At 67.3% G+C, this 24,978-nt stretch overlaps 2 protein-coding genes across 10 annotated transcripts in view; one reads left to right on the forward strand and one right to left on the reverse strand.

Moving 5' to 3' along the window:
- Positions 1 to 118: 118 nt before the first annotated feature.
- Positions 119 to 9,326, forward strand: LOC123387383. Its single transcript, XM_045064926.1, has 3 exons — positions 119 to 253; positions 1,970 to 2,140; positions 7,039 to 9,326. The coding sequence occupies exons 1-3, from the start codon at positions 119 to 121 to the stop codon at positions 8,377 to 8,379; spliced, it is 1,647 nt and encodes a 548-aa protein (XP_044920861.1). The 3' UTR covers positions 8,380 to 9,326.
- A 76-nt stretch (positions 9,327 to 9,402) lies between these two features.
- The window catches only part of MORN1 (MORN repeat containing 1), a 49,224-nt gene continuing 33,648 nt past the window's right edge, over positions 9,403 to 24,978 (reverse strand). For 5 of the 9 annotated variants that reach the window (XM_045063570.1, XM_045063569.1, XM_045063571.1 and 2 more), the window contains 4 exons: positions 21,043 to 21,197; positions 20,845 to 20,924; positions 11,477 to 11,526; positions 9,403 to 9,721 (listed from right to left, as the gene is read on the reverse strand). In XM_045063570.1, the coding sequence (XP_044919505.1) occupies positions 9,552 to 9,721; positions 11,477 to 11,526; positions 20,845 to 20,924; positions 21,043 to 21,197 (455 nt within the window). In that variant the 3' untranslated portion in view covers positions 9,403 to 9,551. The other 4 variants (XM_045063572.1, XM_045063566.1, XR_006601614.1 and 1 more) reach the window with 3 other exon arrangements.

Below are 24,978 nucleotides of genomic sequence, written 5' to 3' on the forward strand. Positions count from 1 at the left end.
GCCCCGAATGTGGGAGGAATGAGGCGGTGGGAGGGGAGAGGCCGTCCCGGAGGAAGGCAGGAGGCCCGCAGGGGCTGGAGAAGGGGGCTTCCCCAGGGTGGCGGGCCCAGTGCAGGCCATGGGGGCACCACGTGGCCAGTGTGGTGCTCAGCCCATGCGGGGCCTTGGAGGTGGGCTGGCGGCCGCCTCAGAAGCCCAGACGCCAGCCAGTACCTTCCCGGGGCTGGGGCTCCAACTCCGGGTTCACTTTTGGGTATGAATTTAACTTTAAAGGCCCCTGGTCGGGGCACCCTGGTGGCTCAGTCTGTGAAGTGTCCGATTTGTGATTTTTGCTCAGGTCACGGCCTCATGGGTGGGGGGCATGGAGACCCACGTCTACCTGTCTGTCCAGGCTCCGTGCTGAGTGGGGGGGGGGGTCTGCTTGAGATTATTGCTGTCCACCTCCCTTGTCCCTCCCCCTGTGGCCTCTCTTGCAACTAAATCAGTCTTTCAGGGGCCCTGGGCACCCTGGTGCAGGACACGGGGGCCGTCTGCTGTCAAAGCCCCCTTCCCAGTATTCCTGGCCACGCCCTGCCTCTTTGCCCCACCTCTGGGTCCCCTGGCTCAGGACCGCCCACGCCACTGGCATGCTGCCCAGGGACCCACGAGGCTGTCCTGCCGCAGGGCCTCGTTTGCCTGGAACCCTGGCCTGAGCCGGGCTCCGGGTGCGGGCTGCTCCGAGGATGGTGCTGCTTTCCACACTGCCCGAGGCCCCGGGGATGCGGGGGGCCTGGGGCAGAGGGGGTGCTCCTGGGCGCCTACCCAGGTCCTTGGTTTCTGGCCTGCCCTGTGACACTCCCCCACCCTCCGCTTTCACTTCTTCCTCTACCGCCAGCAGCCCCAGCCCCACCCCGGTCCCCTGTGCACTCAGCCATTCCTGCCCGTCTGTGTCTTGGGATCTCCACCCGTCCTCCAGTCTGTTGGCCCCAGAGCCACAGTCTGGCCCCCCAGGCCCCACCCAGCACCCTGTGGTCAGGGGTCTGACCGCAGGCCAAGAACTCTTACCCTTATCTGGGGAGGCGGATGCCAGGCGCGCCCTCCATGGAAAGAGGAAGCCGCCTGCCCATTTACAGTAACAGCTGGGGCGGCCCATCCTCCCCAGGGCCCCCAGAGAGGACTGTGGGGTCAGCCCCGGCACTCAGTGTGGTCCCCCACCTCCACCCCACCCACACTCCCAGCTGTGGCCAGCAGGCCCCTCCCTGGCTTGCCCAACCTGGAGCCTGACCTACCTCCACTCCCCACCGACACCCCCTCCCTCTCTGCCTGTCCCATCGGAGGCCACCCCCCCCCTCACTGGCCAGGCAGGGACAGGCTGGAGGGCTCCCGAGAATCCCAAGGTCCCACACCCACACGCTGCTGGCCGGGGCCCAGCACAGTCTGAGTCCCACCACCTGCAGGAAGGCAGGGGTCCTGTAGGGTAAGTGGACCGGAGATTCTCGCGGGACTGTGTGCCCTCAGCGACAGGTGTGCTGACCCCAGCCGGATGGAAGAGCAGGGCCTTGGAGGGGGACCCTGACCCTACCCACGGAGACCCACCATGCTCTGTGCCCTCCTGTGTGCTCTGCCCACTGCCAGGCAACCGTGGCACGGGGGTGCAGAACTTTCGGGGCCTGGATGCCTGCCCATCCCATCCCCCCCCCTCCCCACACGCAGTGATGACGTGAGCCTTGTAGGCCTCACACGCACAGCCATCTGTGCTCAGACCCATGCCAGGGGCTGGGGGCCGCGGGTGCTGGGGCTCCCAGCCCTGGAGCAGGTGGCTCCACTGTAGGAGGTGGTAGGGACAGGCAGGTGTCTGGCAGGGCTGGGGTCGGGCCTTCCTGCTCCAAGCCTGGCCCAGGAGCCCTTACTGGCAGGAAGCTTGGCCCAAGCTCTTACCCAGGTCACTCCTCCTGCCACAGAAGCTTGCTCTGGAAACCTCCAGGAGTAGGCACCTTGTGAGGGATGGAGCCCGAGATCGGGGCTTGGCCCCCACCAGAGGACACACCTGAGTCTAGCTCAAGGCCCAGGCAGGGGTGCGAAAGAGAAGGCAGGAAGGCAGCGCCCAGATCAACGGCGGGCAGAGTCGGAAGGCAGCGTCCAGATCCCCTCGGCAACCCAGGTGGGCCATGGACACTGCTGTGATGTCCACACACTTCTGTGAATGCAAAGCGCAGGCTGCTTGCACAGAAGCTGGCGAGTGACAGGGTGCCCACCGGGGCCCCCATATCCCCCACCTCTGCTCTCCCTCCGTGTTCCCACAACCCCACAGCTCAGCCCCACCCAGGGAGACGAAGATATCCTGGACCTTCTCTATTTTAGGCACCCGGGGTTCCCTCAGGCACTGGGCGCTGGAGGCACGGGGCAGAGTGCTGAGTTCCCCTGGGGTCCAGCCCCCCTCCCTGGCCCTTGGTGGGGCCTTGACCCTGTGGAGGTGGCCCACAGCCCCAATTTCCCGTTTCTAAGCAAAAACAGCCCCAGCAAAGGCGCTGGGGTTCTGTGGAGACTACTGGCCAAGGTCTGGGGAGGGGTTGGGAAGGGGTTTTGTTTTGTCCAGAGGCCCTAGGACCAGGGCGGCTGCAGCTGGTGTCACTGGCCCCTGTCACTGGTGGGCCATCTGCTTTCCCTGGACACCTGCATTCCCAGGCAGGAGGGCAGTGGTCAGCTGGGACAGAGGCCCAGGTCAGGGCTCCTGGCCATGTCGGGTCTAGCCTCCCCCTAAGCGCCCACGTCGGCAAGCAGACCCCCCCGCCCTCGGACCCCCAGGTCTGGAGTTGGCAGCGAGCAGGGGTGCCGGCTCCTGCCCCAAACCGGGTCCCACAGCCCCCACCCCTCCCAGCGAGATGCAGATGACGCTCCTCTCCGCACCCCCGCCGCAGGGGGGAGGCCGGGGCAGAAACCGTCGGGGGAACGGGAGCGCCGGTTCCCGCACCTCCCGCCGGGGCCGGAAGCCCGTGCGGGGAGGGGTGCGCCGGGAGCGGGTCGCCCCCGGGCCGGGACGCGGGGCGAGCCGCAAGCCCCCTGCGGCCGTCCACACGGCGGGCGCTCCGGGTCCGGGGGTCCAGGCCGTGGACCGCCGGGTCAGCGCGAGGGCGCGCCCCTGGGGGACGGGCAGGCCGGCCGGTCCCCGCTTCCTTCCGCGGAGCCGCTCTCTGGAGCCCGTGCGGGGGCCGGGGGCCGGGGGCCGGGGGTGGGGCGGGCGCGGCCTCAGTTTCCCTTCACGCCTGGGAGCCCGACTGGACGCCCCGGGACTCCCCCCCGCTCCCCGCCCGCCGTCGCGTCCGAGTTCCTCCCGAAGCCTCGCGCCCGGGGCCCCGGCCGCCCCTCCCCCAACGCCCCGCCCCGCCCCGCCCCCGCGAGGGGAGGCCCCGGGCCCCGGCCGCCGGGGGCGCGCAGGGAGCTGGGGTTCGCCGGGCCGGGCGCGTGCGCGGGGTTGGGGGGGCGGGGGCGCCGGGCGCAGGAAGTGCCCCCTCCCCCGACCCCGCGTCCCGGGCGCGGTTAACCCTTCCGGTCCCTGCTCCGGGCGGCGGGCGCGCCGCGGACGTGCCTACGTGTCGGGAGCCCGAGCTCACCGGCGGCCCCCGGCGGCGGAGGCGGGAACTGCAGCCGCGGCCGGGACGGGGCCTGAGCGCGCCCCCGGGATGCGGGAGCCAAGGGGGACCGCCGCCTCCCTGCCCCGCTCCCGCGGAAGGGCGCCCCTGCCGCCGGACCTCTGCCCCTTCCCGGGGCTCCGTAGAGGCCCCGGGCTCTGTGCCCCCCAGGGGTCTGCGTGCGGCCCTGAGTCACTGCAGGGGGGTGCGAGGGGGACACCCCGACCCCAGGCCCAGCCGCTTTCTTTAGGCCCCTTTTCCTCCCGCCCCGGTGGCTTGGCCGGAGTCCTTGGGCGGCTGTCAGGGCCCTGGCTGGGGAGTGGGCTGCGGGCCTTAGCAGGTGCGGCCACCGGAGACCCCCACACCCATGGAAAGCCACATGGTGACCTGTGAGCCCCTCCTGCCTCTCCCTTTCTCCTCCAGGACTGGCCCCTCCTGCGGCGTGGGCTCCCCCTCAGCAGGGTGAGGCCCCCCTCCCCGCCACACGTCCTGCTTCTCCCCAACACTGCCCCCCACTTGGGACCCCACTGACCCAACCCTCCAGTCCACATCCAGGCCTGCCCCCACTCCCGCCCGAGCCGCTTGGGCTGCTCCCTTCTTCCTCTGCTAACACAGAGCAAGCCCAGACCCCCACACCCGGCCTGTTCCCACCACCCCTTCACTCCCACGGGCCCCCCACCCCGTGAGCGCTCAACCCTGCCCCTGCCCCGCGGCATCCACACAAAGGCCTTCTCGGCTCCGTGTCAGCTCACCTTTACCGTCCTTCCTGGGGGGGGTGCTCTTCAAGTGGGGGCTCACTAGAAATTGGCAGAGGGAGTGAGGGACCCCCGGAAGGCCACCCTGCCCTCATCTTGGCCTGCACCGAGGCTCCGGTGGCTTTCGTGGCCTGTGGCGAGCACCTGTGTGCGGGCAGGGCTAAGGAGGGTTTGAAGACTTGGGGGAGTGGGTGGCACCCCTCCCACGCCCTTCCCCAGACTGGCCCAGGAGAAAGGCCCATACACTGGGGTCCACCCTGCTGGGCACTTGTGCGGGGGCGTTGTCCTGGTTCCTGCTACCTCGGGTTTTCCAGGAAGCAGGGCTGGGGGGCAGCTGGCAGTTCCCTGAACCCTGGGGCAGAGTTGCCAGGAGGAGCAGTTTTCTAGAATTTGGGGGGGCACCACCATCTGGGGGGGCACATGGGGTGGGGACGGTCGAGTCCAGCCGGTCAGGCAGGCTCTGGCAGGCTCCCTGGTTGCCCCACCAGCCGACGACAGCCCTATGCAGAGTCTCCATCAGAAAACTCCGTGGCCATGGCGGTGGGGTGGCCGCCTGCCCCTGGACACCCAGGGCTTCATGCCAAGGGCAACCGAGGCCAGGGCAGCTTTGGCCAGTATGGGGTGTCGCCTGGCCCACTCATGGCCCCTGGCCACCCCCTCGGCTTGTGGAGGAACCACAGTGGTCCCCGGCCTGAGGCTGTGGGCCTCCAGGATTACCTGATGGGCAGGGGACCCAAGGCAGCTCCTCTGCACCTGCTCAGGCCCTCGTCTGCCTCAAGGTGTCCTGTGCCCACTGTGGCCCAGTCAGAGAGGCTGTGGGACGGCTCTCAGGGCTGTGTTCTGCCTTGAGGGGACAGGGGCAGGAAGGGGACTGCCCACACTGCTGCGACCGCTGCCCATCTGAGCTGCCTGCCCCGAGATGGTCTTGCTGAAGCTGGCCTGCTGACCCCACTAACACTCGCTCAGGACCGAGGAACCCCAGGGAGCTGGGGGCCACCTGGGACACGCAGGGGGCTGGCAGACTGAGCCAGGCCTCACAGGAACACCCCAGGACGTCCTGCCCGGGAGCCGGGGCTCTACACGGCCGGCCTTGCCGCCCTCCCAGCACCGAGACCAGGAGGCCTGGCCAGGCTTTGCGGACAGGAGGCCTCCCCCTTGGGCGTCCCCAGTAACCAGACGGCCAGTGGGAGAGGAGGCTGGGCGAGCTGTCTGTGCCAGGCGGGGCCCTGTGGGAGGGTGGGCTCGGTCCCATGCCGACGCCAGGCCGGCGAGGGGTGGCTGGAGACATCACATTCGCCAAGGCCCTGCTGGGAGGTGGGCCGGGCAGAGAGGGACAGGCGTCTGATCTCTCTGTCTCTCTGAGCTCTCGGGCTCTGACTCTGGCTGGACACGTCCTTGTGAAGAACGAGTATGTTCTCTTCGAGGCCCTGCCTGGCCAGCAGCTCAGCATGGGGTTCCCCTCCGTCACTGTCCACTGAGCAAGGGCACGGCAGGAGGACACACCACGGGGAGAGACTGGCCAGGAGGGACTGCTTGCTCTCCGGATACTGCTGGGACCAGTGCCTCCTCCCCGAGCCTCCTGGGGCTGGGTCGCTTCTCGGTGTGTAGAGCATGCGGGGGGCAGCCGCCCGCCGCCCGCACTAGAGCCCCTGCCTGCCTGCGTCGCCTTCCTCGGGGAGAAGGCCCTTGGGATGTCTGCGGGGGCCTGAGGGGCCGTCTCTGCGGGCTGTCACACTGCCACTCACTCGGGACCCGGGGTGTCATTTGCCTCCCGCCTCCCAGGCACGGACGCTCCCTGCCCTGACTCGGAGCGGTGACCAGGCTGAGGACCCGCGTCGCAGCTGCTTGGAGGTCGGGGGAGCTCTCCCGCAGGCGCCACCCCGGGCTCCGTCCCACCCCGGGATGGGCTGCGCTTCTGCTGTGCTGCCTGGAGGGCACGGGCAGGACCAGAGTCTGCGGCCTGGCCTCTGCTCACCCACCCTCTTCTTTTTTCTCAAGAATTCAAATTTCTTGTGGTTTTGCCTGTGGGGCCCAGTGTGAGGACAAGCGGTCTGGTCATGGTGAGAGCAACGGCGTCTGGGCCCCCAGCAGACAGCAGACGGGCACACAAGTCCCAGGGCAGAGCCCCGGGAAGGAATGCTGGTCCCTGGCTCAGAAGCACCGCACCCAGGCATCCCAGCAGAAGGGGCCAGTGGGGCAGGGCAGGGGACCTGCCCAAACACAGGTCCATGGGGTCTGAGCTCTCCCCAGGCCTCGCCGAGGGGCCCCTGCCCCCGTAGGCCATCCAGGGTGTGGGTGGGTCGGTGGGGAGAGCCGCTCTGGGGTTTGCTGGGGTGACTGGAAAGTAGGAGGTCTCGGGGGCTGTGTGTGTGCAGGCCGGCAGAGCTGGCCGTCCTCCACGTCTGCCCAGGGGCCGAGGGGGCTGACCTTCCCCACTCCTCCCACCCCCGCCCCTGCGTCCAGAGCTCTGGGGCCCTGGGTCTGACTCTGAACTTGCTCCCTGGGTTTCGTGACCGAGCCCCACGGTGATGATTTGGATAGAAATAGCGAAGGCCCCCGCCCCACCCCCCGGACAAGTTGGGAAACACAGGAGCGCTCTGTGCCCAGCATGCTTTTCTTCCTCAACTTCATTTTCTTCCTAAACTTCATCATTTTCATTGTTTTTCTTTTGCCAGGAGTATGGTTTCATCTGGAAAAGAGGAAAGAGCCACGGACGAGTTGCCGAGCCTCAGGGGCAGACCCAGGTGGACGGTGAGTGCCGACGAAGCTGGGGGACTCCAGAGTGGGTGGCCCTCCTGACCCCGGTCTGTCCACGACGTGCAGACCCATGTGGACGCAGGCCTGAGGACCCAGGCGCTCTGACCCAGGAGTCCGTGGGTCCCGGGAATGGATCGTTCCTGGGCACTCACTGCTGGAGACACCTACGCAGGTGGCCGGCCCGAGGCAGAAGCCGGCTCGGGCGGGCTGGCGGCATCTGCGGCCGCCTGAGCTCACGGGCCGGGAAGGGCAGCGGCTGTAGCTCATTCCCTCCACCTCACTCCCGGGTCAGAGAGGTCCACGAGTGCCTTTGCCTTTCGGGCTCTCATGTCCCCCAGTGGCCTGCCACCGTGGTCACAGCTGGCTCTCGGGGGGCTGCCCCACCGGCTCTGGAGGTGGGGACGGAGCACGGGGTGGAGGGTCGGTGGGGCCGACCGGTCCGCCCCCCGCGCCAGTCCTACCAGGGCCGAACTGGCTGGCAGAGAGACGAGCGCCCGGCAGGGGGGCGGCGGGAGGGGCCGCTGTCGGGCGAGAAAGGCTGTCTGGTGTGGGCTGGTCTGGACCCAGGGGTCCTTTGCCTTCGGCGTCAGAACACGACCATTCCGTGCCGGCCTCCCTCCTCGGCCGACGGACCTCCACTGCGTCCGTCCGTCCGACCGTCCCCCCATCTGTCCTGCGCACGTCCTCACCCACCGCTGACCCGCCCGGCCGCTGTTGTCCGTCCGTCCATCCACCAGCTGTCACCCAACGACTGTCCGCCCGCCTGCCCGCCACCCACGCGTCTGTCCGTCTCTCCCTCCTGCCCGTTACTCAGCTCCCGTCTCCCTGCACACCTCTTCTGCCTGGTTTGCCTCCACTGTCCATGCTGCCTGGCCCAGAGCAGGGGCTCCCACTCGCCCACTCATTCAGCCGACGTTTGCCGACGGCCTCTAAGTGTCCCACCGTGGGGGTCACCCGGTCCCGGTAAGACGCGGAAAAGCCACCTACCTCTGAGGAGAAGGCCCTTGCTAGATGCTGAGACCGCGCCAGGGAGCAAAACTGACAGGACGCCTCCCTTTGTCTGGAGGCTGCAAACCAGACACGTGGCCGGGCCGGGCGGTCCCCTGACCTGCGCACGCGGGGTGAGCTGGGGAGCAGGAAGTGTTCGCCGGAGGTGGGGTGAGGCTTCAGAGCTGGTGGCCAAGGAAGGCCTCCTGAGAAGGCGGCTTCAGGGAGGTGAGCAGTGTAGGCAGCGTGAAGGGCGCGTGCAAAGGCCCTGAGGCAGAACCAGGCAGGACGGGGCAGCTGCGGGGGCCGGTGTGAGCAGAGGGCAGAGAGCCAGGGGGAGCAGCAGGAGGGGAGGCAGTGACCGCGGGACCCGCTCTGGCCGGCCTGGAGTCCTGGCACAGACATGGGGAGGGAACCCTGACGGTGCCTGCCGTGTGCAGGGTGTGGCAGGTGGGGCCCGGCTGGGGGTGCACTTCGAAGCCGTCCAAGACTGGCCATGGACCACAGGACAGGAGAGAAGCAGAGACAGGAGCCAAGCATTTGTGCCTGAACAATGAGGACTGTGCGGCGAGGGGTAGGGGCGGCCCAGCGGAGGGGCCGAGGGAGCCTCGGCTATGTGGACGCGGGACCGCGTGTGGCGCCCGAGGGAGGGGTGGGGGGCTCCATCCCGGAGGGTGGGAGGCAGGGCGCAGACGCAAGCACAGGAGGGCAGCAGGTGCTGGGTGGAGGGGCAGGGGGTCCGTAGGGTTCCGGGGACAGGAAGCAGAAATGTGTTTCCCGGGGCTGGGGGCTGGGTGGTCCCTCCCTGCTCCCCATTCCTCAGAGAAGAGGTGACGGGCTTCCAGCGAGGGCCCAGCCCAGCTCCCACCCACACCGCGCGCACAGGGTGGGCCCCAGCGGCCCTGGAGGCAGGAGCCGGTGGAGGCCTTGGGTCCCGGCTCTCACCCGCCTCCAACGGCCACAGCCTCCCGGGGTCTCCCGCTCCCAGGCCCTGGGCCGGTCTCAGAGGCAGCCATGAACTTCAAGAACTGTCCCCCAGACCCACAGTTCGCTTCCGGAAAACCAATCACCCGCTGGAGCCTCTTGGTTTCTCATATGGCAGCAGGTCCCCATGTCCGAGTGGCCTGCGGCAGGGGTGGGGGAGCCACCCTCCGGGGGCTGGACCGCTGTTGGGAGGCAGTCCTGCCAGACGCCGGGGCGGGGGACCGGGACCAGCCTCGCCCCAGCCCGGCCAGGGGGAGTGGAGGTGCCCCCCAAGGGGTCCTGGCTGTGTGGGTCGCGCGTCTCTCAGGAGCTGGTGCTGAGCGTTTTACTGAAGCCATGGGGTGTACAGTGGTGGCCCTCGGGCCTGCGGGGGACGTGGGGGAAGGGCCCCAGGGAGCTGACACGGCTCTTCCTTCCCCTCACAGTGAAGATGGTCTCCCGAGGGCGACCCTGGGGGCTGTCAGGTGCACGGGGTGGCTGTCCGAGGTTGGGGGTCAGGGCCTTCTCCAGCCACGTGGGGCCGTTGGTCTGTCCCCTTCCCCAAGACCCGCAGGTGTTTGAAGGCGGTGGGCAGCGTGTGGCTCAGGAAGGGAGGGTCGGTCACGTCGCAGATCATGACGACGTACTCCCCTGCAAAAGACGGGCGCTCAGACACGGCCCCTGTGGCCCCCACAGCCCCCGCCTGCCCAGGCTCCTGCCCCTGCCTCTGTCCAGCCTTGGCTCCTGTGCGCCCGCACACCCGCCTCGATGCCCCGCTGGAGGGTCCGGGCCTTCTCCTTGGCGGGTGATCCGGGCGCTGGCGGGGGCGGAGAGCCCCTCAGTGCTAGCGGGGCTGCGTGGCTGAGTGCGAGGATTCTTTTGAAAACAGTCCCCATCTTTTTAGCAGAAAAAGAATTCATTTTCTCTAAGATGTTTTTTCTAAGCAGTGACGGCTGGGGAGATGTGGCCGCTGAGCCGGCTGGGGCTGGGGCAGGAGGCCGCCCGCCGGTGGGCTCAGGAGAAGGGGCAGCACTTTCCCTCTCGCCGTCTGTCAACTGCAGGGCTTCAACGTTGGAGAAGCCATAAAAAAGAAAATAAGAAATAACAGAAAGTGCGGTTGCCCTGGAAACCGGACTCTCCTCCCCCCGAGCCCAAGGGGGCTGGCACCGGAGCGTGGAAAAAGTGCGCTGGGCTGGCCCCGGCTCACACCAGGAATGTGGCCGCAGCTGAAACGGGGCACAGGACGCAGCTCACACCGTCAGGGAGAACATTCCAGCGCCCGGTCTGGAACGCAGGCCTCTCCTCTCCACGCCTGCGGCCACTGCCTGCCTCTAGGCCCGGGTGAGGGAGCGCTCGGCGGCAGGAACGGGCTGGGCTCGGAGTCTGTCCCTTCAGCAGCTCGGGGGGCCCGGGGGGGCCCATATTCCACAGCCCTGGGCTCCAGGCCCCCCGGGCCGGCCTGGAGGAGACCCGCGCATGGCAACGCCACAGTGTTTCCAAGCAGCTGGGGTTTCTAGGTGTTCCCGGGAACACAGCTCCGCCAGCCTGCGGCCCGGCCGGGGAGCAGGGCTCCGTGGGCAGCGGCCACAGGACCCAGCCCAGCCTCGTCTGACCTCGCTCCTGACGCTCTTCCCAGTGGCCGGGAGAGGCTCTGGCTGCCGGCCACCCCAGGCCCGGCGTCCCCACAGAGATGCACGGCCCGCATCCCAGGAACGTGGCCACCCGCTGGCTTGTCCCTTTGGTCTGGAAACTGCTTCTCCTCAGGGCCTGGCCCTCCTCCAGCCGATGCCATCGGTCCTCCCAACTTGGCGCGTCCCCTCTGGCCTCCCTCCTCCTAGGGCACGAGGGTTCCAGGGGCCTGAGATCTGGGGAGCATGGCACCAGACTCGTGGGGCTGCTGGGACCCCCAGTGCCAGCCCAGAGGGGGACATGGGGGGCGCTGCCCAGGACCCAGCCCTCCTCCTGCACTAGGTGGGCTCAGGGGCACGGTCCTGCCGACACTCCCATATGTACATGGGGTCAGAGCCCAGACCTGGAGGCCCACCAGCCTTCCTCTCGGGACCCTGGGCACAAGGAGGTGGGGCTTTGCCCACGGGGACAGAGGGGACCGCAGGATGGGCAAGCACCCTCACCATACCTGCCCCGTGCCTGAAGCCCTCGCGAGGGGACGGAGGTGGGAGAGGGCCTAGTGGAGGCCCTGGGCCCATCGGGTCCCCTCCGCCTCTGGTGCCTCTGGGGTGCCTGGGATGGCGTGCCGGGTGGCCAGGCTGGGAGCTGTTGAATTTAAGGGTGCATGCAGGGGAAGGGGTGCAGGGGACCTGCCAAAAAGGTCCACAATAGGTTACATGTGGACTGTGGGGTGACTGGTGGCCTTGGCTCAACGGAGTCCGCCTCGCGCCCACCTACCTGGGAAGGCGGCTGCTGCTGGCTCGGCTGAGGCCGCCCCGTCAGGCCTGCTGGGAGAGAAGGAAAAGCCCTGAATGACCGCCCCAGCCTGCGGCCCTGCGTGGGCACAGCTGCGACCATCCTGTCCTCGGAGCCCAGCCCCCGCCCCCGCCTTCCAAGGGCAGTGTGCTCAATCCCCCCCGGACAGCTCTCTGCCCCTCGGCTGGTGCCTTCCTGTCTACACCTGAATGAGCCCACGGGCAGAGGCTGGACGGGGCTGCACAAACTCACCCCCGGCCCACCGCCCGCCGCGCTGCTGGCAGAACCGAGCTGCAGGTTTGGACGCACCAGGCCCACTGCACTTGGCATGTAAATTCCCGTGGCAGCCGGGCTCCGGGGGACGGGGGCCGTGGGACGGGGGCTGTGGGGCACCGGTGCCTCCCGTGGGTCCCCTCAGAAAGACTGAGGCCGCTGTTGCCTGGGAGATCATGGGAACGGACTGGAAAGGCAGCAGCTAGAGGCGCGAGGGATGGGCCCAGGCCTGGCCCCATTTCTGAGGGGCAGAGACCCTCACTTTTGGCCATGGCCGCCACAGGAGGGCCCGGTGGGCAGCCTGAGGCTCTGACCTGACGGGAGGTTCTCCTCTCTGTGGTGCGTGGCGCTGAGCCCATTCTGCATGCCCACAGGGGCGGTCACCTGCCCAGGGGGATACGCCGTGTGCCGGCGAGGACAAGGGGATCCCTGGTGCAGGATCCCTGTGTGAGCCCTGGTGCACGTCCTCAGCTTCTGCCCTGGGTCGGGACCTCAGTCGCCCCCCGCCACCTTGGTGGGACGGCCCACCTGACTCCTCCTGCTGCCGGGCATGCTTTCCTGGCGGGATGGAGGCCCCGAGTGCGGCCGGCTGAGCTTTGCCCTGAATTCTCTACCCAGTGGCACTTTGGGGGAGCTGGGGGACTCCTCCCACCCCTGCCCTCCGTGGACGGCGGTTTCCTGTCATCAGAACTGGTGGGGGAGGCGGAGGACAGGGGGCTCCCTGGCACCGGCTCGGCGACCCGCCAGGCTCCGACCCTTCGCCAAGCTTAATTACCACAGGCATGGTTTGGGTGATAAAAAATTAAAGACAAAAGATTTTAAAATTACTTCATTTCAAGTGGGGGAAAATGGGCCTTGGCTTGGACCCAGGAGCCACGTTCCGAATTCTGAAGTGTGGGTGAGCAGGAACGCGGATAAATAATCCCGCACTAAGAATAACCAGAGTCTGTCCGCCTGCCAGCTTCGAGGAGAGGCAGAGCCGGGAAGGAGCTGGGGAGCCGCGGAGTGAGATGGCAGGGGCGCGCATTAGAGGGACGGCGTGGGGACACGGTGCCCCTGGAGAGTGGGGGCGGGTCCGAGGCGGTAGCGCTGGGCCGCCGCGTGAGCCGGGGGCGCCGCGGGAACTCGGCCTGGGTGCGGGCCGAGCCTCGGGGCTCCGGGGCCGTCAGAGCGGGGGGAGCAGACTGGCCTCCTGGGCAGACCCAGGAGCCCCCGGTGGGCCGGCGGGGGGGGGGCTGGGGGCGTTGCTGGAGCTGGACTGGGGCCGGGGGCCGGCGCCGCGTCCGGCGTGTTCTCTGTATTGGCAGCTGCTGTCCTTGTCCTCAAGCTTCCTGTGCTTGGGGCTCCTCGCGTCTTGGATCTACCGGTTAGTCTTCGCACCTCTCGGCCTCTGACCTTGCGCGTGGTTGGCCGGAAGGAAACCGTCCGACAGACGGCTCTGCCCGTGACCTTCCCCAGCTCTTCTTGCTTTCCTCTCTGGCTGCGTCTGGGGGCTGCCTGGCGTCCCCGGGAGCTCGGGGCTCTCCTTTCCTTCCAGCCGTCCGTGCCCACGCGTGTCGGCTCCCGCGGGCGACTCCACCCCCTCCCGCCCCGCGTGGGCCCAGCGCGGCCGGTCTTCCCTGCGGACGCGCCTCTCCTCTGCGCGTTTCCCGTCCGCGTCCACGGAGTCTCCCGTCCTGTCATTTCTGGGTTGGCTCTGACTGGTTTATTCTTCCTGGTGATGGGCTCTCCTTTCCTGCTGCGTGGGCCTGCTCACCCTCAGCCGGACGTCCGACACCGTGGCTTCCTCTCCTGGCTCCTGCGTTTCGGACGCTGTTCCGTTGCTTGGAGATGGTCTGATCCTTTTGGATCTGGCTCCTAAGGTGTGTCAGCCGGAGTTCAACACAGGGTTCGTTATTCCCCAATGCTAAATACTCTTCTGATGTCTTGGGATGAATCCGGAGGTCTTCTGGGCTGACCGCTGGACCCAACGCCCCACAGCCCTGTGTGAGCTCTGGGCAGGACTGGCCGTGACCCTCGCTGTGGTTTTCCAGGCTGCAGGCACGTTCCTCCCGCTCTGCAGACCTCTAGGACTCTCTCCTCTCCCGAGCTCCCTCCTGCGGACTCGCTGCCTTGGCTGCCTAGGCATCCCAGCTCCATGTCTGCCCTTGTGGGGACCCCGGGACCTGCTGGGTCCCCTCCCTGCACCACAGCTGGAAACGCTCAGGAACCGGGCTGGGGCCTTGCGGCATCGTGACGGCAGGGCTGTTGCTTCCTGGATCTTGTGCCGCTTGTTTCTTGTTTGCCTGGGGAGGGAGGGGATCTGGCCCCCCGCACTTCACCCTGGCTAGGAGCAGAAGCCTGTTTCTGCGTCTGTAGGCTGAACTGACATGTGGGGCCCTGGTGTCCCCAGCTCATGTCCTTGTGGCCACTCCTGAAGGGCTGGGCTCGTTGCGGAAGGCCGAGCATGAGGCGTCTGCCCCGCTATTGGGGCTGTCCTCGAAGATCCTCAAATGGCATCTTGTTCCAATGGCCTGTGGCCCTGTGAGGTGGGGCCGGCCCCGCGTGACTCTCCCGTAGCGAGGCCCCCGTGGCGGGTCTCCCAGTCCCCGCAAGGCCTCGTGGGCCTCACCTTCTGCCTGCCCCTGTGGGATGCGTGGCCCAGCGGGCCCCAGGAGGGAAGCGGATGGCCTCCTGGCAAGACCAACAAGGCGAACCTGCAGGTTCTTCCTTGTGCCCAGCTCCGTGAGGGGCTCACCCGTGCGGTCGCGTCCCCTCCGCACCGCTGGCCCTGGTGCCCCCCACCACCCCGTCTTTTCCTTTTCTTAGGCCCTGAGAATGTCTTGTCTGAGCCTTGTGACCTTGACAGGCTCTCCTGACCCCACCTTTTCTCAGGGCCACATTGACAAGTCACGAGGCCCCCCCAGGAAGGCGCCTGGGGATGTTGTCCCACTGGAACTCCCTCCAACAGGTCTGACCCTAAGCAGAACTGTCACTAAGGCGCAGCACGCAGCAGCCTGGGCGGGGCCTGGGGGCCACAGGCAAGCCCTGGGGCGTGTGGCTTCGCTGTGCTTCTCTGCATGGCCCTGGCTGGGGAGGGCAGGTTGGCAGAGCTGAAGAAATGGCCCTAATTGGAAGCCTGAGGCCGGTCAGCTGACCCTGGCCCAGCGGGCCCGGAGCCTGTGTGTGCACTTGACCTTTTATTGGGCAGCTGAACAGAGGGGGGCAGCTGGGGAGGGGGTGTGAAGACCCCACACAGTGGATGGCAGGAGAAGGGGTTCCCTCAAGTGAGCCCAAGGTCTCTAGCAGCCCAGGTGACTCAGGCCTGTCCACCAGGTCACTGAGGGACAGGCAGGGCTGTGGGCTTGGTGGCCCTTTGGTTAGATGAGGAAAGCACTGACTGAAGTCCAGACAGGTGGCGGGGGAGGGGCACAGGCTCAGGGCTTGATCGGGGTCGGTCCTGACCCACTCACATGGGAAGTGAGCCCCAGGGCTTTCTATGGCCCCCACCGAGAGCCCAGAAGGAAGTTCCAAAATTAGGACAGTCTGGTACCTGCGGGAGCACAGCTGGCTCTGGGGCTGCGCTGGGACGCGGCCTGCCAGGGGCCCCTCAGACCCACGGGCCCCAAGCGAGAGCCACAGAGTGCACAGGCCACGGAGTGCAGCCCCGGGTTCTCTCCCAGATGGCGTGGCCCCCTCAGCAGAGGGTGGTTGGCTCCACGGGGCACCCAGCAGGCAGGCCTGTCCTCAGCCAAGCTCACGCTGGGCCCGGGGGTACAGGGCTACAGGGGCCCCTCGGAGCGAGGCCCACACACGCCGGCGGCACAGCGGCTGAACGCATGGGCACCAGAGCCCCTGGGAAATCTCGGCCTGGACCCGGGGGGCAGCTGGGGGGGGTGGAGCTCCAAGGACCATTTAAGGGCTCCTGTCCCCAGCAGGCAGTCAGCTCTGGGCCCAGAAAGCCAAGGGAGGCCCTGCTGGGGGGGCTGTGAGGATGCCCCCCACCGCCAGCCGCCACCTGCCAGCCCAGCGTCAGGAGGGAGACATCCTGGCTGTGCCGCGGGGGGCCTAGGGCGCCGGCCCGGCCGTTCCCTCCCGGCCCTCACCCCTGCTTCCGTTGGTTACTCCTGCTGGGGACGGTCTCGCTTCTCGTCTCCAGAGTTTCGGAGGAAGCGGAGACAGTCACTAATCCCCATCTCTTATTTTCCGGGAACACACCCAGAGGCGCCGCCGGCCGCGGGACGGGGCAGAGACTGAGCCGGCTCTCGGAGGGACCTGTGGCCAAGGGAAGGGGGACCCGCCTGGAGCCCACGTCCCCACCGGGGCCGGCACCCCGAGCCTGTCTTTGCTGGGACCCTGCTGACTGCGGAGGCCTCTGCCCGGAGCATCTCTGGGTCGTGATGGGCCCGCCGGGGGTGGACAGGATAGTGCCCAGGCCCCAGACAGACGAGGGGGGATGGCAGGTGGACTTGTGTCCCTGGGGCAGGGTCGGCGTGGAGAGGCGGGGGCCTGTGTCAGGTGCTCGGCAGTCACCTGTGTGACCCTGCGTGGACGGGCTGCCGGCCTCAACCGTCTATTCAAATAAAACGATTAATTGGCTCCATCTGTGTTGGTCTGATGACTGATTAAATGACTAATCACGGAAGTCTTAATTAAACCCATTTTTCTCCGAGTGAGCAGCAGAGGGGCTGTGCTGGCCGGCGCGCGTCAGGCTGGCCGTGTGCTGAGCCGGCAACGAGTGCGCAGGGCAAGGTCGCCCCCGAGGCCCTCCCCGGCTGCCAGGTGGGGCTGTGGGCGGTGGCCGTGTCCCACCACAGAGCGCACACTTGGGATTTGGGGGAGGGGGCCATGCCCTGATTCAGTGGAATCCCCGTGGGTGGCCGGGCACGCTCACGGCCACGTTTCCGAAACTAGCTCTGTCTCCAGCAGTCGACATGATCTCACATCACCGGAGCTGACAGGGCTCTGGGTCCTGTTGTGAAACCCGTGATGTGCCAGGAATGCCTCCGCAGGAACGCAGCCAGAAGCCTGCGGTGGAAACTGGACTCTCTCGGGGACAAGCCGCAGACCAGGCGATGCTCCGTGGTCAGCGGGATCCCAGCGAGGACAGGCTTGGGGTGTCGGCCCTGGCGGGACCAAGGGCTCCAGTCGGGCAAGCCCCGCCGGTGAAGAGCCAGAGCTGGGTGTGTGCCCGAGAGTCCCGCTTGTGCCGCCAGCTCTGGCCTGGGCCCACGGAGCACGGCAGCAGGCCCCCGGGACCCTCGGGACACAGCCTTGCTCCAGGCTGCGGGCACGGAGACGCAGCCTCGTGGCTCTGGCTGGGCGCAGCTGGCAACTGCCATGCTCTGCCACAGGGATACGGTAGATGTGGGGCTCCCGTGGCCGTCTGCTGCCCCGCCCTGTCTGGGTCCACACCGAGCGGCCCCATCCACAGGCTGCCTCGCCCTGCAGGAGCTGGCTGGCCTGGGCACTCGGGGACTGGAGCGGCCACACCCAAGCCAGGGGAGGCGGCATCTCCAGGCCGGATCTATGCCAGTCCCTGGGAAAAGAGTCAGGCGGGGCCGTGACCCTCTGGGACCCTGGGACCCTGCTTGGGACATCAGCAGGCCTGTCATCCACATCCAGGGCCCTCCCGGCAGGGGACTCTGCCAGGCGCGGCCAGGTGGGGCTCGCGTCGCAAGGGGCCCCGAGAGGGCCGGGGGCTGGGCCCTTTAGCACTTGGCTGCCCCTGAGCGCCCCTGCCCTGGGCGGGCACGCACCCCAAGCGTAAGGCGTCAGAGCATGTGTGCTGGAGGGGAGAGGCCTCTGGGAGCCCGGGGGCCGCAGCGTCTGGTCTCCCTTCCCTCCGCCTACACGCACAAGGCTGGTTCCTCTTCCACACGGAAGCTGATGCAGAATTATGCCTGGAAGTTGTAACAAGAGGCAGAGGAGTCCTCCGGAATGCTCTACCCTTCTTATGGAAATTAAAACCTCTGCCAGGCTCCCAAATTACCGGGTGGCAAGTCCCTCTTAATCTTTTGTAATCATTTCTATCGTGGGAGCCTCCTGGACGGTACTAAGGAGCCACTTGCAGACAAAGTGAGTCGGGGGGCGAGCGCGTGGCCTCCTGTGGCTCCGAGGGGTCACCGGCCCCGGGCAAGGACAAAGGTCCACAGCTGACAGCGACAGGAGGCTCAGTGAGGCTTGGCCTCTCCCAGGGACCCCGGAGCACGCAGAAGGGACTCCTGGCATGGGGGGGGGGGTGCTGCAGGGGGTGAGGGCACGCCGAGGCTCTCCTGTGGGACCGACGGCCTGTGTCGCTGCGAGCTGTACCCCAGCCCGCAGCCCAGCCCCGGTGGCTGCTCCCACAGACTCCTTCTCCCACTTGGGCCCCACCAGGTGGGACGGCATGGCAGCCCCCCGGGCCGCTGGGCTCCGACCCTCCCGACCTTGGGGTCCGAGGCTGTGCACGTCTGGGACAGTCACCTCAGCCCATGGGTCCCACAGTCCCGCTGCCCGCGGGAGTTCCTGAACCCGGTGCCAACACCCGCAGGCCACTTCGCGACCCCGGTCGCTGGCCACTGGGAGGGGGCAGCATGTGGAGGGTTTCTGGGTGTGGAAGCCATCTGCACGCACGGAAGTTCTTAACTTTGGGAACTGCGTCAGAAAAGACGGTTCTGGAGTCACTGGGGAGGTGAGAGAAGTCGGTAGAGCCTATGGTTTGGGGGTGTGGGCACCAGGGCCCATGACTCTGTGTCCCTGGGGTTGCTTTGGGCACGGCCCCGTTGTTGCCACGGGGAGACAGGGCGGGAGGCCGCCCCCACCCAGCCTTCCCCCCCATGGCCACTCCCTCCAGGGGGCTCAGTCTAGACAGGCTGCAAACGCAGAGCCAGACATGCAGAATTCGGGGCTGGGGTGCCCGGCTGGCAGGACACAGTCAAGGCGGCGGCAGCAGCTCGGTGGGGGCCGGCAGGGGCACGAAGCTGCCAGAGCCCCTTCCTGTTGTCCTCCCACCGTGGGTCCGGCCGCTGGGGCTCCCAGCTTTGGGAGCATCTCGCTCATGTGGGGGTGAGCCGGGGGGTGGACAGAAGGGCAGCCACACACTTGAGACCTGGCCGACACCTGGGGGGCTTCTCACCGCAAACCGGACCCCGTGTGAAATCTAGGCCTTCTGACCTGCCGGGGCCAGCCTTGCTCGCTAGGAAGGATGGTTTTCTTAGAATTCCAAAAGGTGGGCTTTGGGGGTCAGGAGCCAGGTTTGCTGGTGTGGGGAGCCGGGGCTGGAACCAGAGTCAGGAGCTGGCGGGGGGCGTCGGGGAGGGCCCATGTCCCCACAGCAGAGCGATGCTGGGGGCGTCGGGCAGGCTCCCCCTCATGCCTCTGCATGGGGGCCAGGGGAGCGCCAGGTGCCCGGATGCGACACAGAGCACAGGGCCCTGAAGGCCGCTGTCGTGGGGGCCCTGGGGTCTGAGAGAGGGGTCATGCCACACAGACCTGGGCCTGCAGATGACCGGTCCAACGCCAAGTCACCAGAGCCGCCAGAGCTCACCATGAAAGCCATCTCCGCAGGCTTCTGCCCGGAAATCCGGGCTCCCTGGGGAGAAAGGGCAGCCGCCCCCATTAACCTCAAAGGACGCCGGCCCGGCTTGCGTCACAGCCATGTCACCAGCTTGAAAGGCTCCCTGAGAGGTGGAGCATTTCACATGCAAACGTGCCTTCCTGGGACAGCACGAGGGCCTCTCCTGCAGGAGGAACGGGCCAGCACAGCGAGGGCCTCCTTTTGGCTGGAAGGAGCCTCGGCGGTGGGCCTCGGAGTCTCCGCGGTGAGAACAGCGGGCTCCACTCCACCCTGAGCACCGGTTCCCTGTACGCTGGGCGTCAGCTTCTGGGTCTCACACGCGTCCCGGTCACCGAAACACTGGGTGAAGGTAGCGTCTCCACGTTCAGCAGGATCCTGGCCGCTTTTCCTAAGTCTGCGCTTCTCCCGTCAGCGAGCAGAGCGGGCCTCAGAGCGAACGCGCAGACGTGACTCCGAGCCCACGCAGGGAGGCACCGTCCCCAGCAAGCAGCGCGTCCCGGCTCCGCCGGAGTGGGATCAAAGGCTTGTCAGTCGGCCGACCCGTGCCAGCCTCCGGGTGTCCCGGCCCGGTCCCCGCCCACTGGCGTCAGCCGGGAGCCATCTGACTGCGGCCGCCGCGGCCACTCCTCCTGTTTCTCCTGCATTTCCCAGTTTCCTTGAGCTTCATCGTCGCGTCTGTGACCAAAGGCCTCTGCCCTTGGACGTGGCTCTTTCTGAGGCCCCCAGGCCTGGTGGGGCCACACACACTGGTCAGAAGTCTGCCCTTGTTGGCAGGTGGTCATCTGGGAAGGCCCGGCACCCCTCCTGCCCCCGAGGGGCCGTGTTCTCCCCTGCCACACCCCTGCTGGGCTCTGTGCGCCCGGGCCGCAGGGGAGGGCTCCTGGCTTTCAAGAGCGGTGATTTCTCTGCCTCCGCACGCGGCCCGCGGCGCCGCTGCCAGCCCCCACGGCTCCCAGAGGGGAGCTCTCAGTCGGGTCCCAAGGCCTGGCAGGGGGCGGCTGACGCTAGAAACACTTCTCTGGAAGTCAGCCTTCCTCCCGGCAGGGCCGCGGCCGGAGAGAGCTGCCGGGAGGCACGGACAGATGCTGTCACCTTGGGCCCCACAGGGGCACGCGGCCCTGTCCAGGGTCTGCTCTGCTGTGGGACGGGCTGCTGGGGACCCCGGGCCGTGGCGGGCATGTGGCTGGCCTGTGGTAAGCTCATGGCTGCCGGGCGCGCCGCACTGAGGGCTGCTCTGCCCACCCAGTGGGCCACTCCCGGCCCCTGCGCCCACTCGAGGAGCGTCCCTTTCTGCCCAGCTGGCTTCCCTGCCGTGGGTGTCACCTGAAGAAGCAGGCCACCCTGCTCTGCCCACCCTGGGTCTGTCTGAGCCACGGCCCAGGGCGGGCCGACCCGGACTAGAGCCGGGCTCCTGGGAGGGGCGGAAAGGAGCAGCCACAGCAGCACTGCGACCCCCGTGCCCCGGCCTCCACCCCTGAGGACAGGCACCTGGGAGGCTACGCCAAGCGGCAAATGTCCCGAGTCTCTCACCCTCTCCTACCTGCTGCCTCCTGGCGGGTCCCGCCTGTCGGGCATCATCCTGCCGGGGCCCAGGCCGCCTCTGGACCTGCTGTCTGTCTCCTGGAAGGAGTGACGAGGGACGGCTCAGAGGGGCCCCGGGCGGCCTGGCCCTGGTGCTGGGCAGCGTGCGGTCTGAGCCATGGTGGGTGCGGTGGGGGGGGGGTCTCCCTGCCCTTACCTCACGGAGATTGTCGAGGAAGAGGACAGGGCTGTACCCGGGAGGTGGGGGTCCAAGGCGGACGTCCGAGAATTGGGCGCGACCTTGTTCCACGCGTCGGCAGTCCTCAGGGCAGTGGGGTTCGCGTCCCCAGGAAGCGGGGGAAGAGGTTTCTCCTGGGAAGTGCAGAGCAGAAAGACACTCTGAAGCAGCAGGAAGCCAAAACTGGAGAGAACCCGTTCCGTGGCCTCTCGGAAGGGCAGTTTCTGTAGCGGAGCTGGCCGGGTCCACGGGCGACCACGTGGGCGCGAGAGCCCTGCTGCCCGGTACACTGGCCGTGTGGCCCTCTCCAGGTGAGTGGCCAGCAGGGGCCAGGGCCTGGCCCACGACATACATTGGTCCTGGCACGCCCCGAGTGGTCCCGGGGGGGACATAGCAGTCTCCCCGCGGGTGTATTCTGGGACCCACTGTGAGTGCCCGGCAGGAGGATTCTTTGGGGCTGGGAGGGTCCTGGGCACCAGGGGTAGGGCCTGGAGAGGATCTAGGTTGAAGGCCCTGCACTGGGCCGGGCTGGGCCTCTCCTGCACAGTGCACCCTGAGAAGGACATTTCTACCTCATGGCTTTGTGCTGCGGGTGACTGCAGGTCACATCCATGAGTGTGGAGCACAGAAGCCTCTGGCAGCCACCGGGCCCCGCCAGGGGCAACAGCCTCCGGGAGATCCCCGAATCCTCTGGCATCTAAGAATGGTGGTGGGCTGGGCTCGCCCGCAGTGGGAGCCCCGCTGTGGACCCGTCAATCCTGGCTTTCTTCGTACCCTCCTCCTGGGGGTGCGGAGTGTTTCCCCGGCAGGCCCCTCCCCAGGCTCCGCCCACGGGCAGATGGAGCTGCGGCCTGCTGGCCACTTCCTTCCGCCTCAGGCACAGGAAGCTGGTGGCTGAGACCGGGTTGTCACCAGGGTTGTCCCTAACACACATGCGTCAGGATCCGCTCTCCTGTGGGGCTTGGGGTCCCAGCTCTCCCAACGGACCTCTGTCCTGAGGTCCTTGCCCTGCACTCACCCACTGTCAGGGAGAAGCCACCAGCAGGCGTGGTCAGACCTCAGGGCGGTGGCTGGGTAGGGCCGTGGGGACAGCGGGGGTGGGCAAGACGGGCTGGAGGCTCCCGCTAACTGAGTCTGCAGGGAGGCCTGCGGGGCGCCCTGGGTGGACGGCGGGCCAGCTCTCATCCATGCACTGGACGGGGCCCGGGGGCTGCAGGGTATTAAGGCCCTTTCGCTGGAGCCCAGCTTGCGCACACAGGCCCCAGAAGTATTTCCAAATCACAGGTAGGGAATTATTTCTCTCAAAGGTGCCTTCATCATTATGGTGCGTTATAAAAAGCAAAATCTGTCCTTCTGCGAGGACACTCTTTAATGAAGGGCATTCTCTCCATTAGCTTTTACAGTCCTCGCGCTCTTTATGTCCTGGGCAGTGACTGGGGGCCGCGGGGCTGGTGGCATAGTTCTATTTCTGAGCGATGGACGGCTTCCAGCGGGCTCGGGTGGAGCTGATCGCCTCCGGATGGTGAGGACCCTGGCGCTGTGGCCTAGACTCCCATCTGGGTGACTGCGCAAGACTGGGTCCCTGCATACGAGGGCCCCTTCTGCTCAAAGTGACCACACGGGGCTCACACACCTGTCTGTCCCCATCATCCCCACTTCTCAGATGTGACATCAAGGCCTGCTGCCACCTTCCCAGGGATGAGCAACTCTGGTGCTTAGGGCACACCCCAGCCTGCCCAAGATCGGTCCCCGCGTGCTGGCCCCTGCTCCTGGACACGGCCCCCGACCTCCTCCGCCTCCGCATCTCAGCTGGACCGTGGCTTCCTGGCCCGTACACCCAAGGGGTCAGTCAGCTTCTATCTGCTCTGCCTGCGAGATGTCCCGACGGGCCAGGCCTGCTGCCCCCCCGCCACCCACCCGTGCGTGGACGGTGGCCCAGGGCGCCTGTGGGGTGGGTGGTGCTGTGGACTGGCCGGAAGTCTCAGAGTATGCCCCTACCCCCCACCCCCCTGGAGGGTCCAGGTGAGGCCCTGCAGACCCTGCTCTGCCCCTGAGAGAGAACAGGGCTCCCTGGGTCGCGTAGGCATTTGAGATCCACTTAAAGCTGCACGTGTGCGGGGTGCCGTGGGCCCCGGGGCGGGACCGTGAGTTCCAAGCTTCACACGAGGAGTCGAGAATTGGGGTTTCCCATAGTCTTGGCTTGGTGTCCCTGCCCTAACCTTAGTGCACACTTCCTGGGCCTGCCCTGTCCTGGGCACCAGCAACCACAGCTGACCGCCCCCGCAGCCTCCTGGGTGGACATCCAATGCCACCGTCCCGTGCGCACCCTCTCCGGGTGGGCGCCTTACTGCCCACGAGTGAACCACGCGGGGCCTGCTCTGGCCTCCTTGGGGTCAGACCCCTGCCCCAGCTCCTTGCAGGAATCTCCACGTGCTGCCTCCTAGAGGGGGAGCTCTGGGTCCCCCAGACCCAATTCCCACCCCTACTGGTCTGTCCCCCACTCTTGCTTGCTCCGCCAGAAATGGGGGCGACATCCAGGATTCTGTCCCTCCCCTCACTGGCATCCCCGCAGTCCTGGTCCCTCCACAGTCGCCACTGTGGGGCCCGCCCTTGCTCCCGGCATACGGACCCGCTGCCAGGCGAGGTCCCCGCCTGCTCCACCCTGCCCCCGACTCTCCCCTGCATCCTGAGCGCACACTAAGCCCTGTGGCCGCAGGAGCTCCGGCGCCGGCTACTCCTGACAGTCCCACACCTCGTCCTCGCTCATGGCCCCGCCGCATGCCAAGCATCTACGTGCTGGGCCCCCAGTCTCTGCCGGCGCCCTGAGCCCGGGGCATTGCGGCAGGTGCCCTGTCCAGTCCTGCCCCTGCTGCCCCAGGGAGGCCACGTCCATCCCCCAACCCTCCCCCCGCTGTGGCCCGGTCCTCACCCGTCCGCCCCGCTGTAGGTGCCGCCCAGAGGACATGACACCACCTCCTGATAAAGGACCTCGCTGCAGAGACACCGCCAGGCCCACGGCGCAGGCCAGCGTGGACGCCCCCTCCCCAGCCGCGCTCCTAGCCAGAGCCCCCACCCATCTGAGAGCTGCCCAAGGGGTGTCAGTTTCTCTGGGGAGCCCGTCCTTCTCCCCCTGTGCCCCGCCAGCCCCTAGGAAACCACCCAGAGAAGCAAGTGCTCGCCATCCCCTCCAGCTCCTGACGGGACGGTTCTGGGGTGAAGGTCCTGCCGGGCCTGTAGCGGCCCACGGACCAGGTCCTGGCCACTCTGGGGGCGGCCCCCAGCCTGGCCAACCGTGAGGCAGGGCCCTGCCCGCAGATGCCGACGCCAGCTCTCAGGGGTTATTTCCAAAGCCTTTAAGTCGATTTTAATTATCAGCAAGATAAAGGTCACTGCTGCCTCTGGGGGGCGCGGCGGGGGTGGCGGTGGGGGACACGCAACGGGAGGTGCGCCACGGGGAGAGACCGGCGCTTGACCGCTCTGGGAGGAGACGTCAATTAATTACCTTTTTACAGCCAACTCCATTAGACTCCCTAATCAGCCTTGTAGGACACGGAGACAGAGGCGGAGGGGCCGGGGGAAGCAAGCCTTGCGGCGAGCGCCCGTGGGCCGGGCGTAGGCGGGAATGTTTGCTTCATTTACATGAATCAGAGAAATAAAATGTCATCGGCCCTCAGGGGCCGAGAGCCGCCTCACGTGGAGGTGACCAGACGCACCCCACTAGTCTTCAGGGCAGGACTGGTCCCTCAGCCGAGGAGCGGGCTACGTCCACAGGCAGAGCCACCGGCCTGGAGAGGACTTGCGGGTCCGGGTCTCCGTGACCCAGAGGGAGAGCAGGCGGCGTGAGTGTCGGGCAGGGCCGGGTGGGCACCCTCGGGCTCCTTCTCGGATGGCCTGTGTCACCAGACAAGGGCTCCT

Source organism: Mustela putorius, unplaced genomic scaffold (assembly GCF_011764305.1).
Source record: "Mustela putorius furo isolate JIRA1106 unplaced genomic scaffold, ASM1176430v1.1 tig00003853_pilon_pilon_pilon, whole genome shotgun sequence".
Lineage (NCBI taxonomy): Eukaryota > Metazoa > Chordata > Mammalia > Carnivora > Mustelidae > Mustela > Mustela putorius.

Bases quoted from the DNA above. Each gene is read 5' to 3' on its own strand.
- LOC123387383 (XM_045064926.1), top strand. From the start codon at position 119: ATGGGGGCACCACGTGGCCAGTGTGGTGCTCAGCCCATGCGGGGCCTT. The intron at 254-1,969 runs GTATGAATTTAA...CTCCAGGAGTAG, and splicing joins AACTCCGGGTTCACTTTTGG to GCACCTTGTGAGGGATGGAG. The intron at 2,141-7,038 runs GTGGGCCATGGA...TTCTTTTGCCAG, and splicing joins AGATCCCCTCGGCAACCCAG to GAGTATGGTTTCATCTGGAA.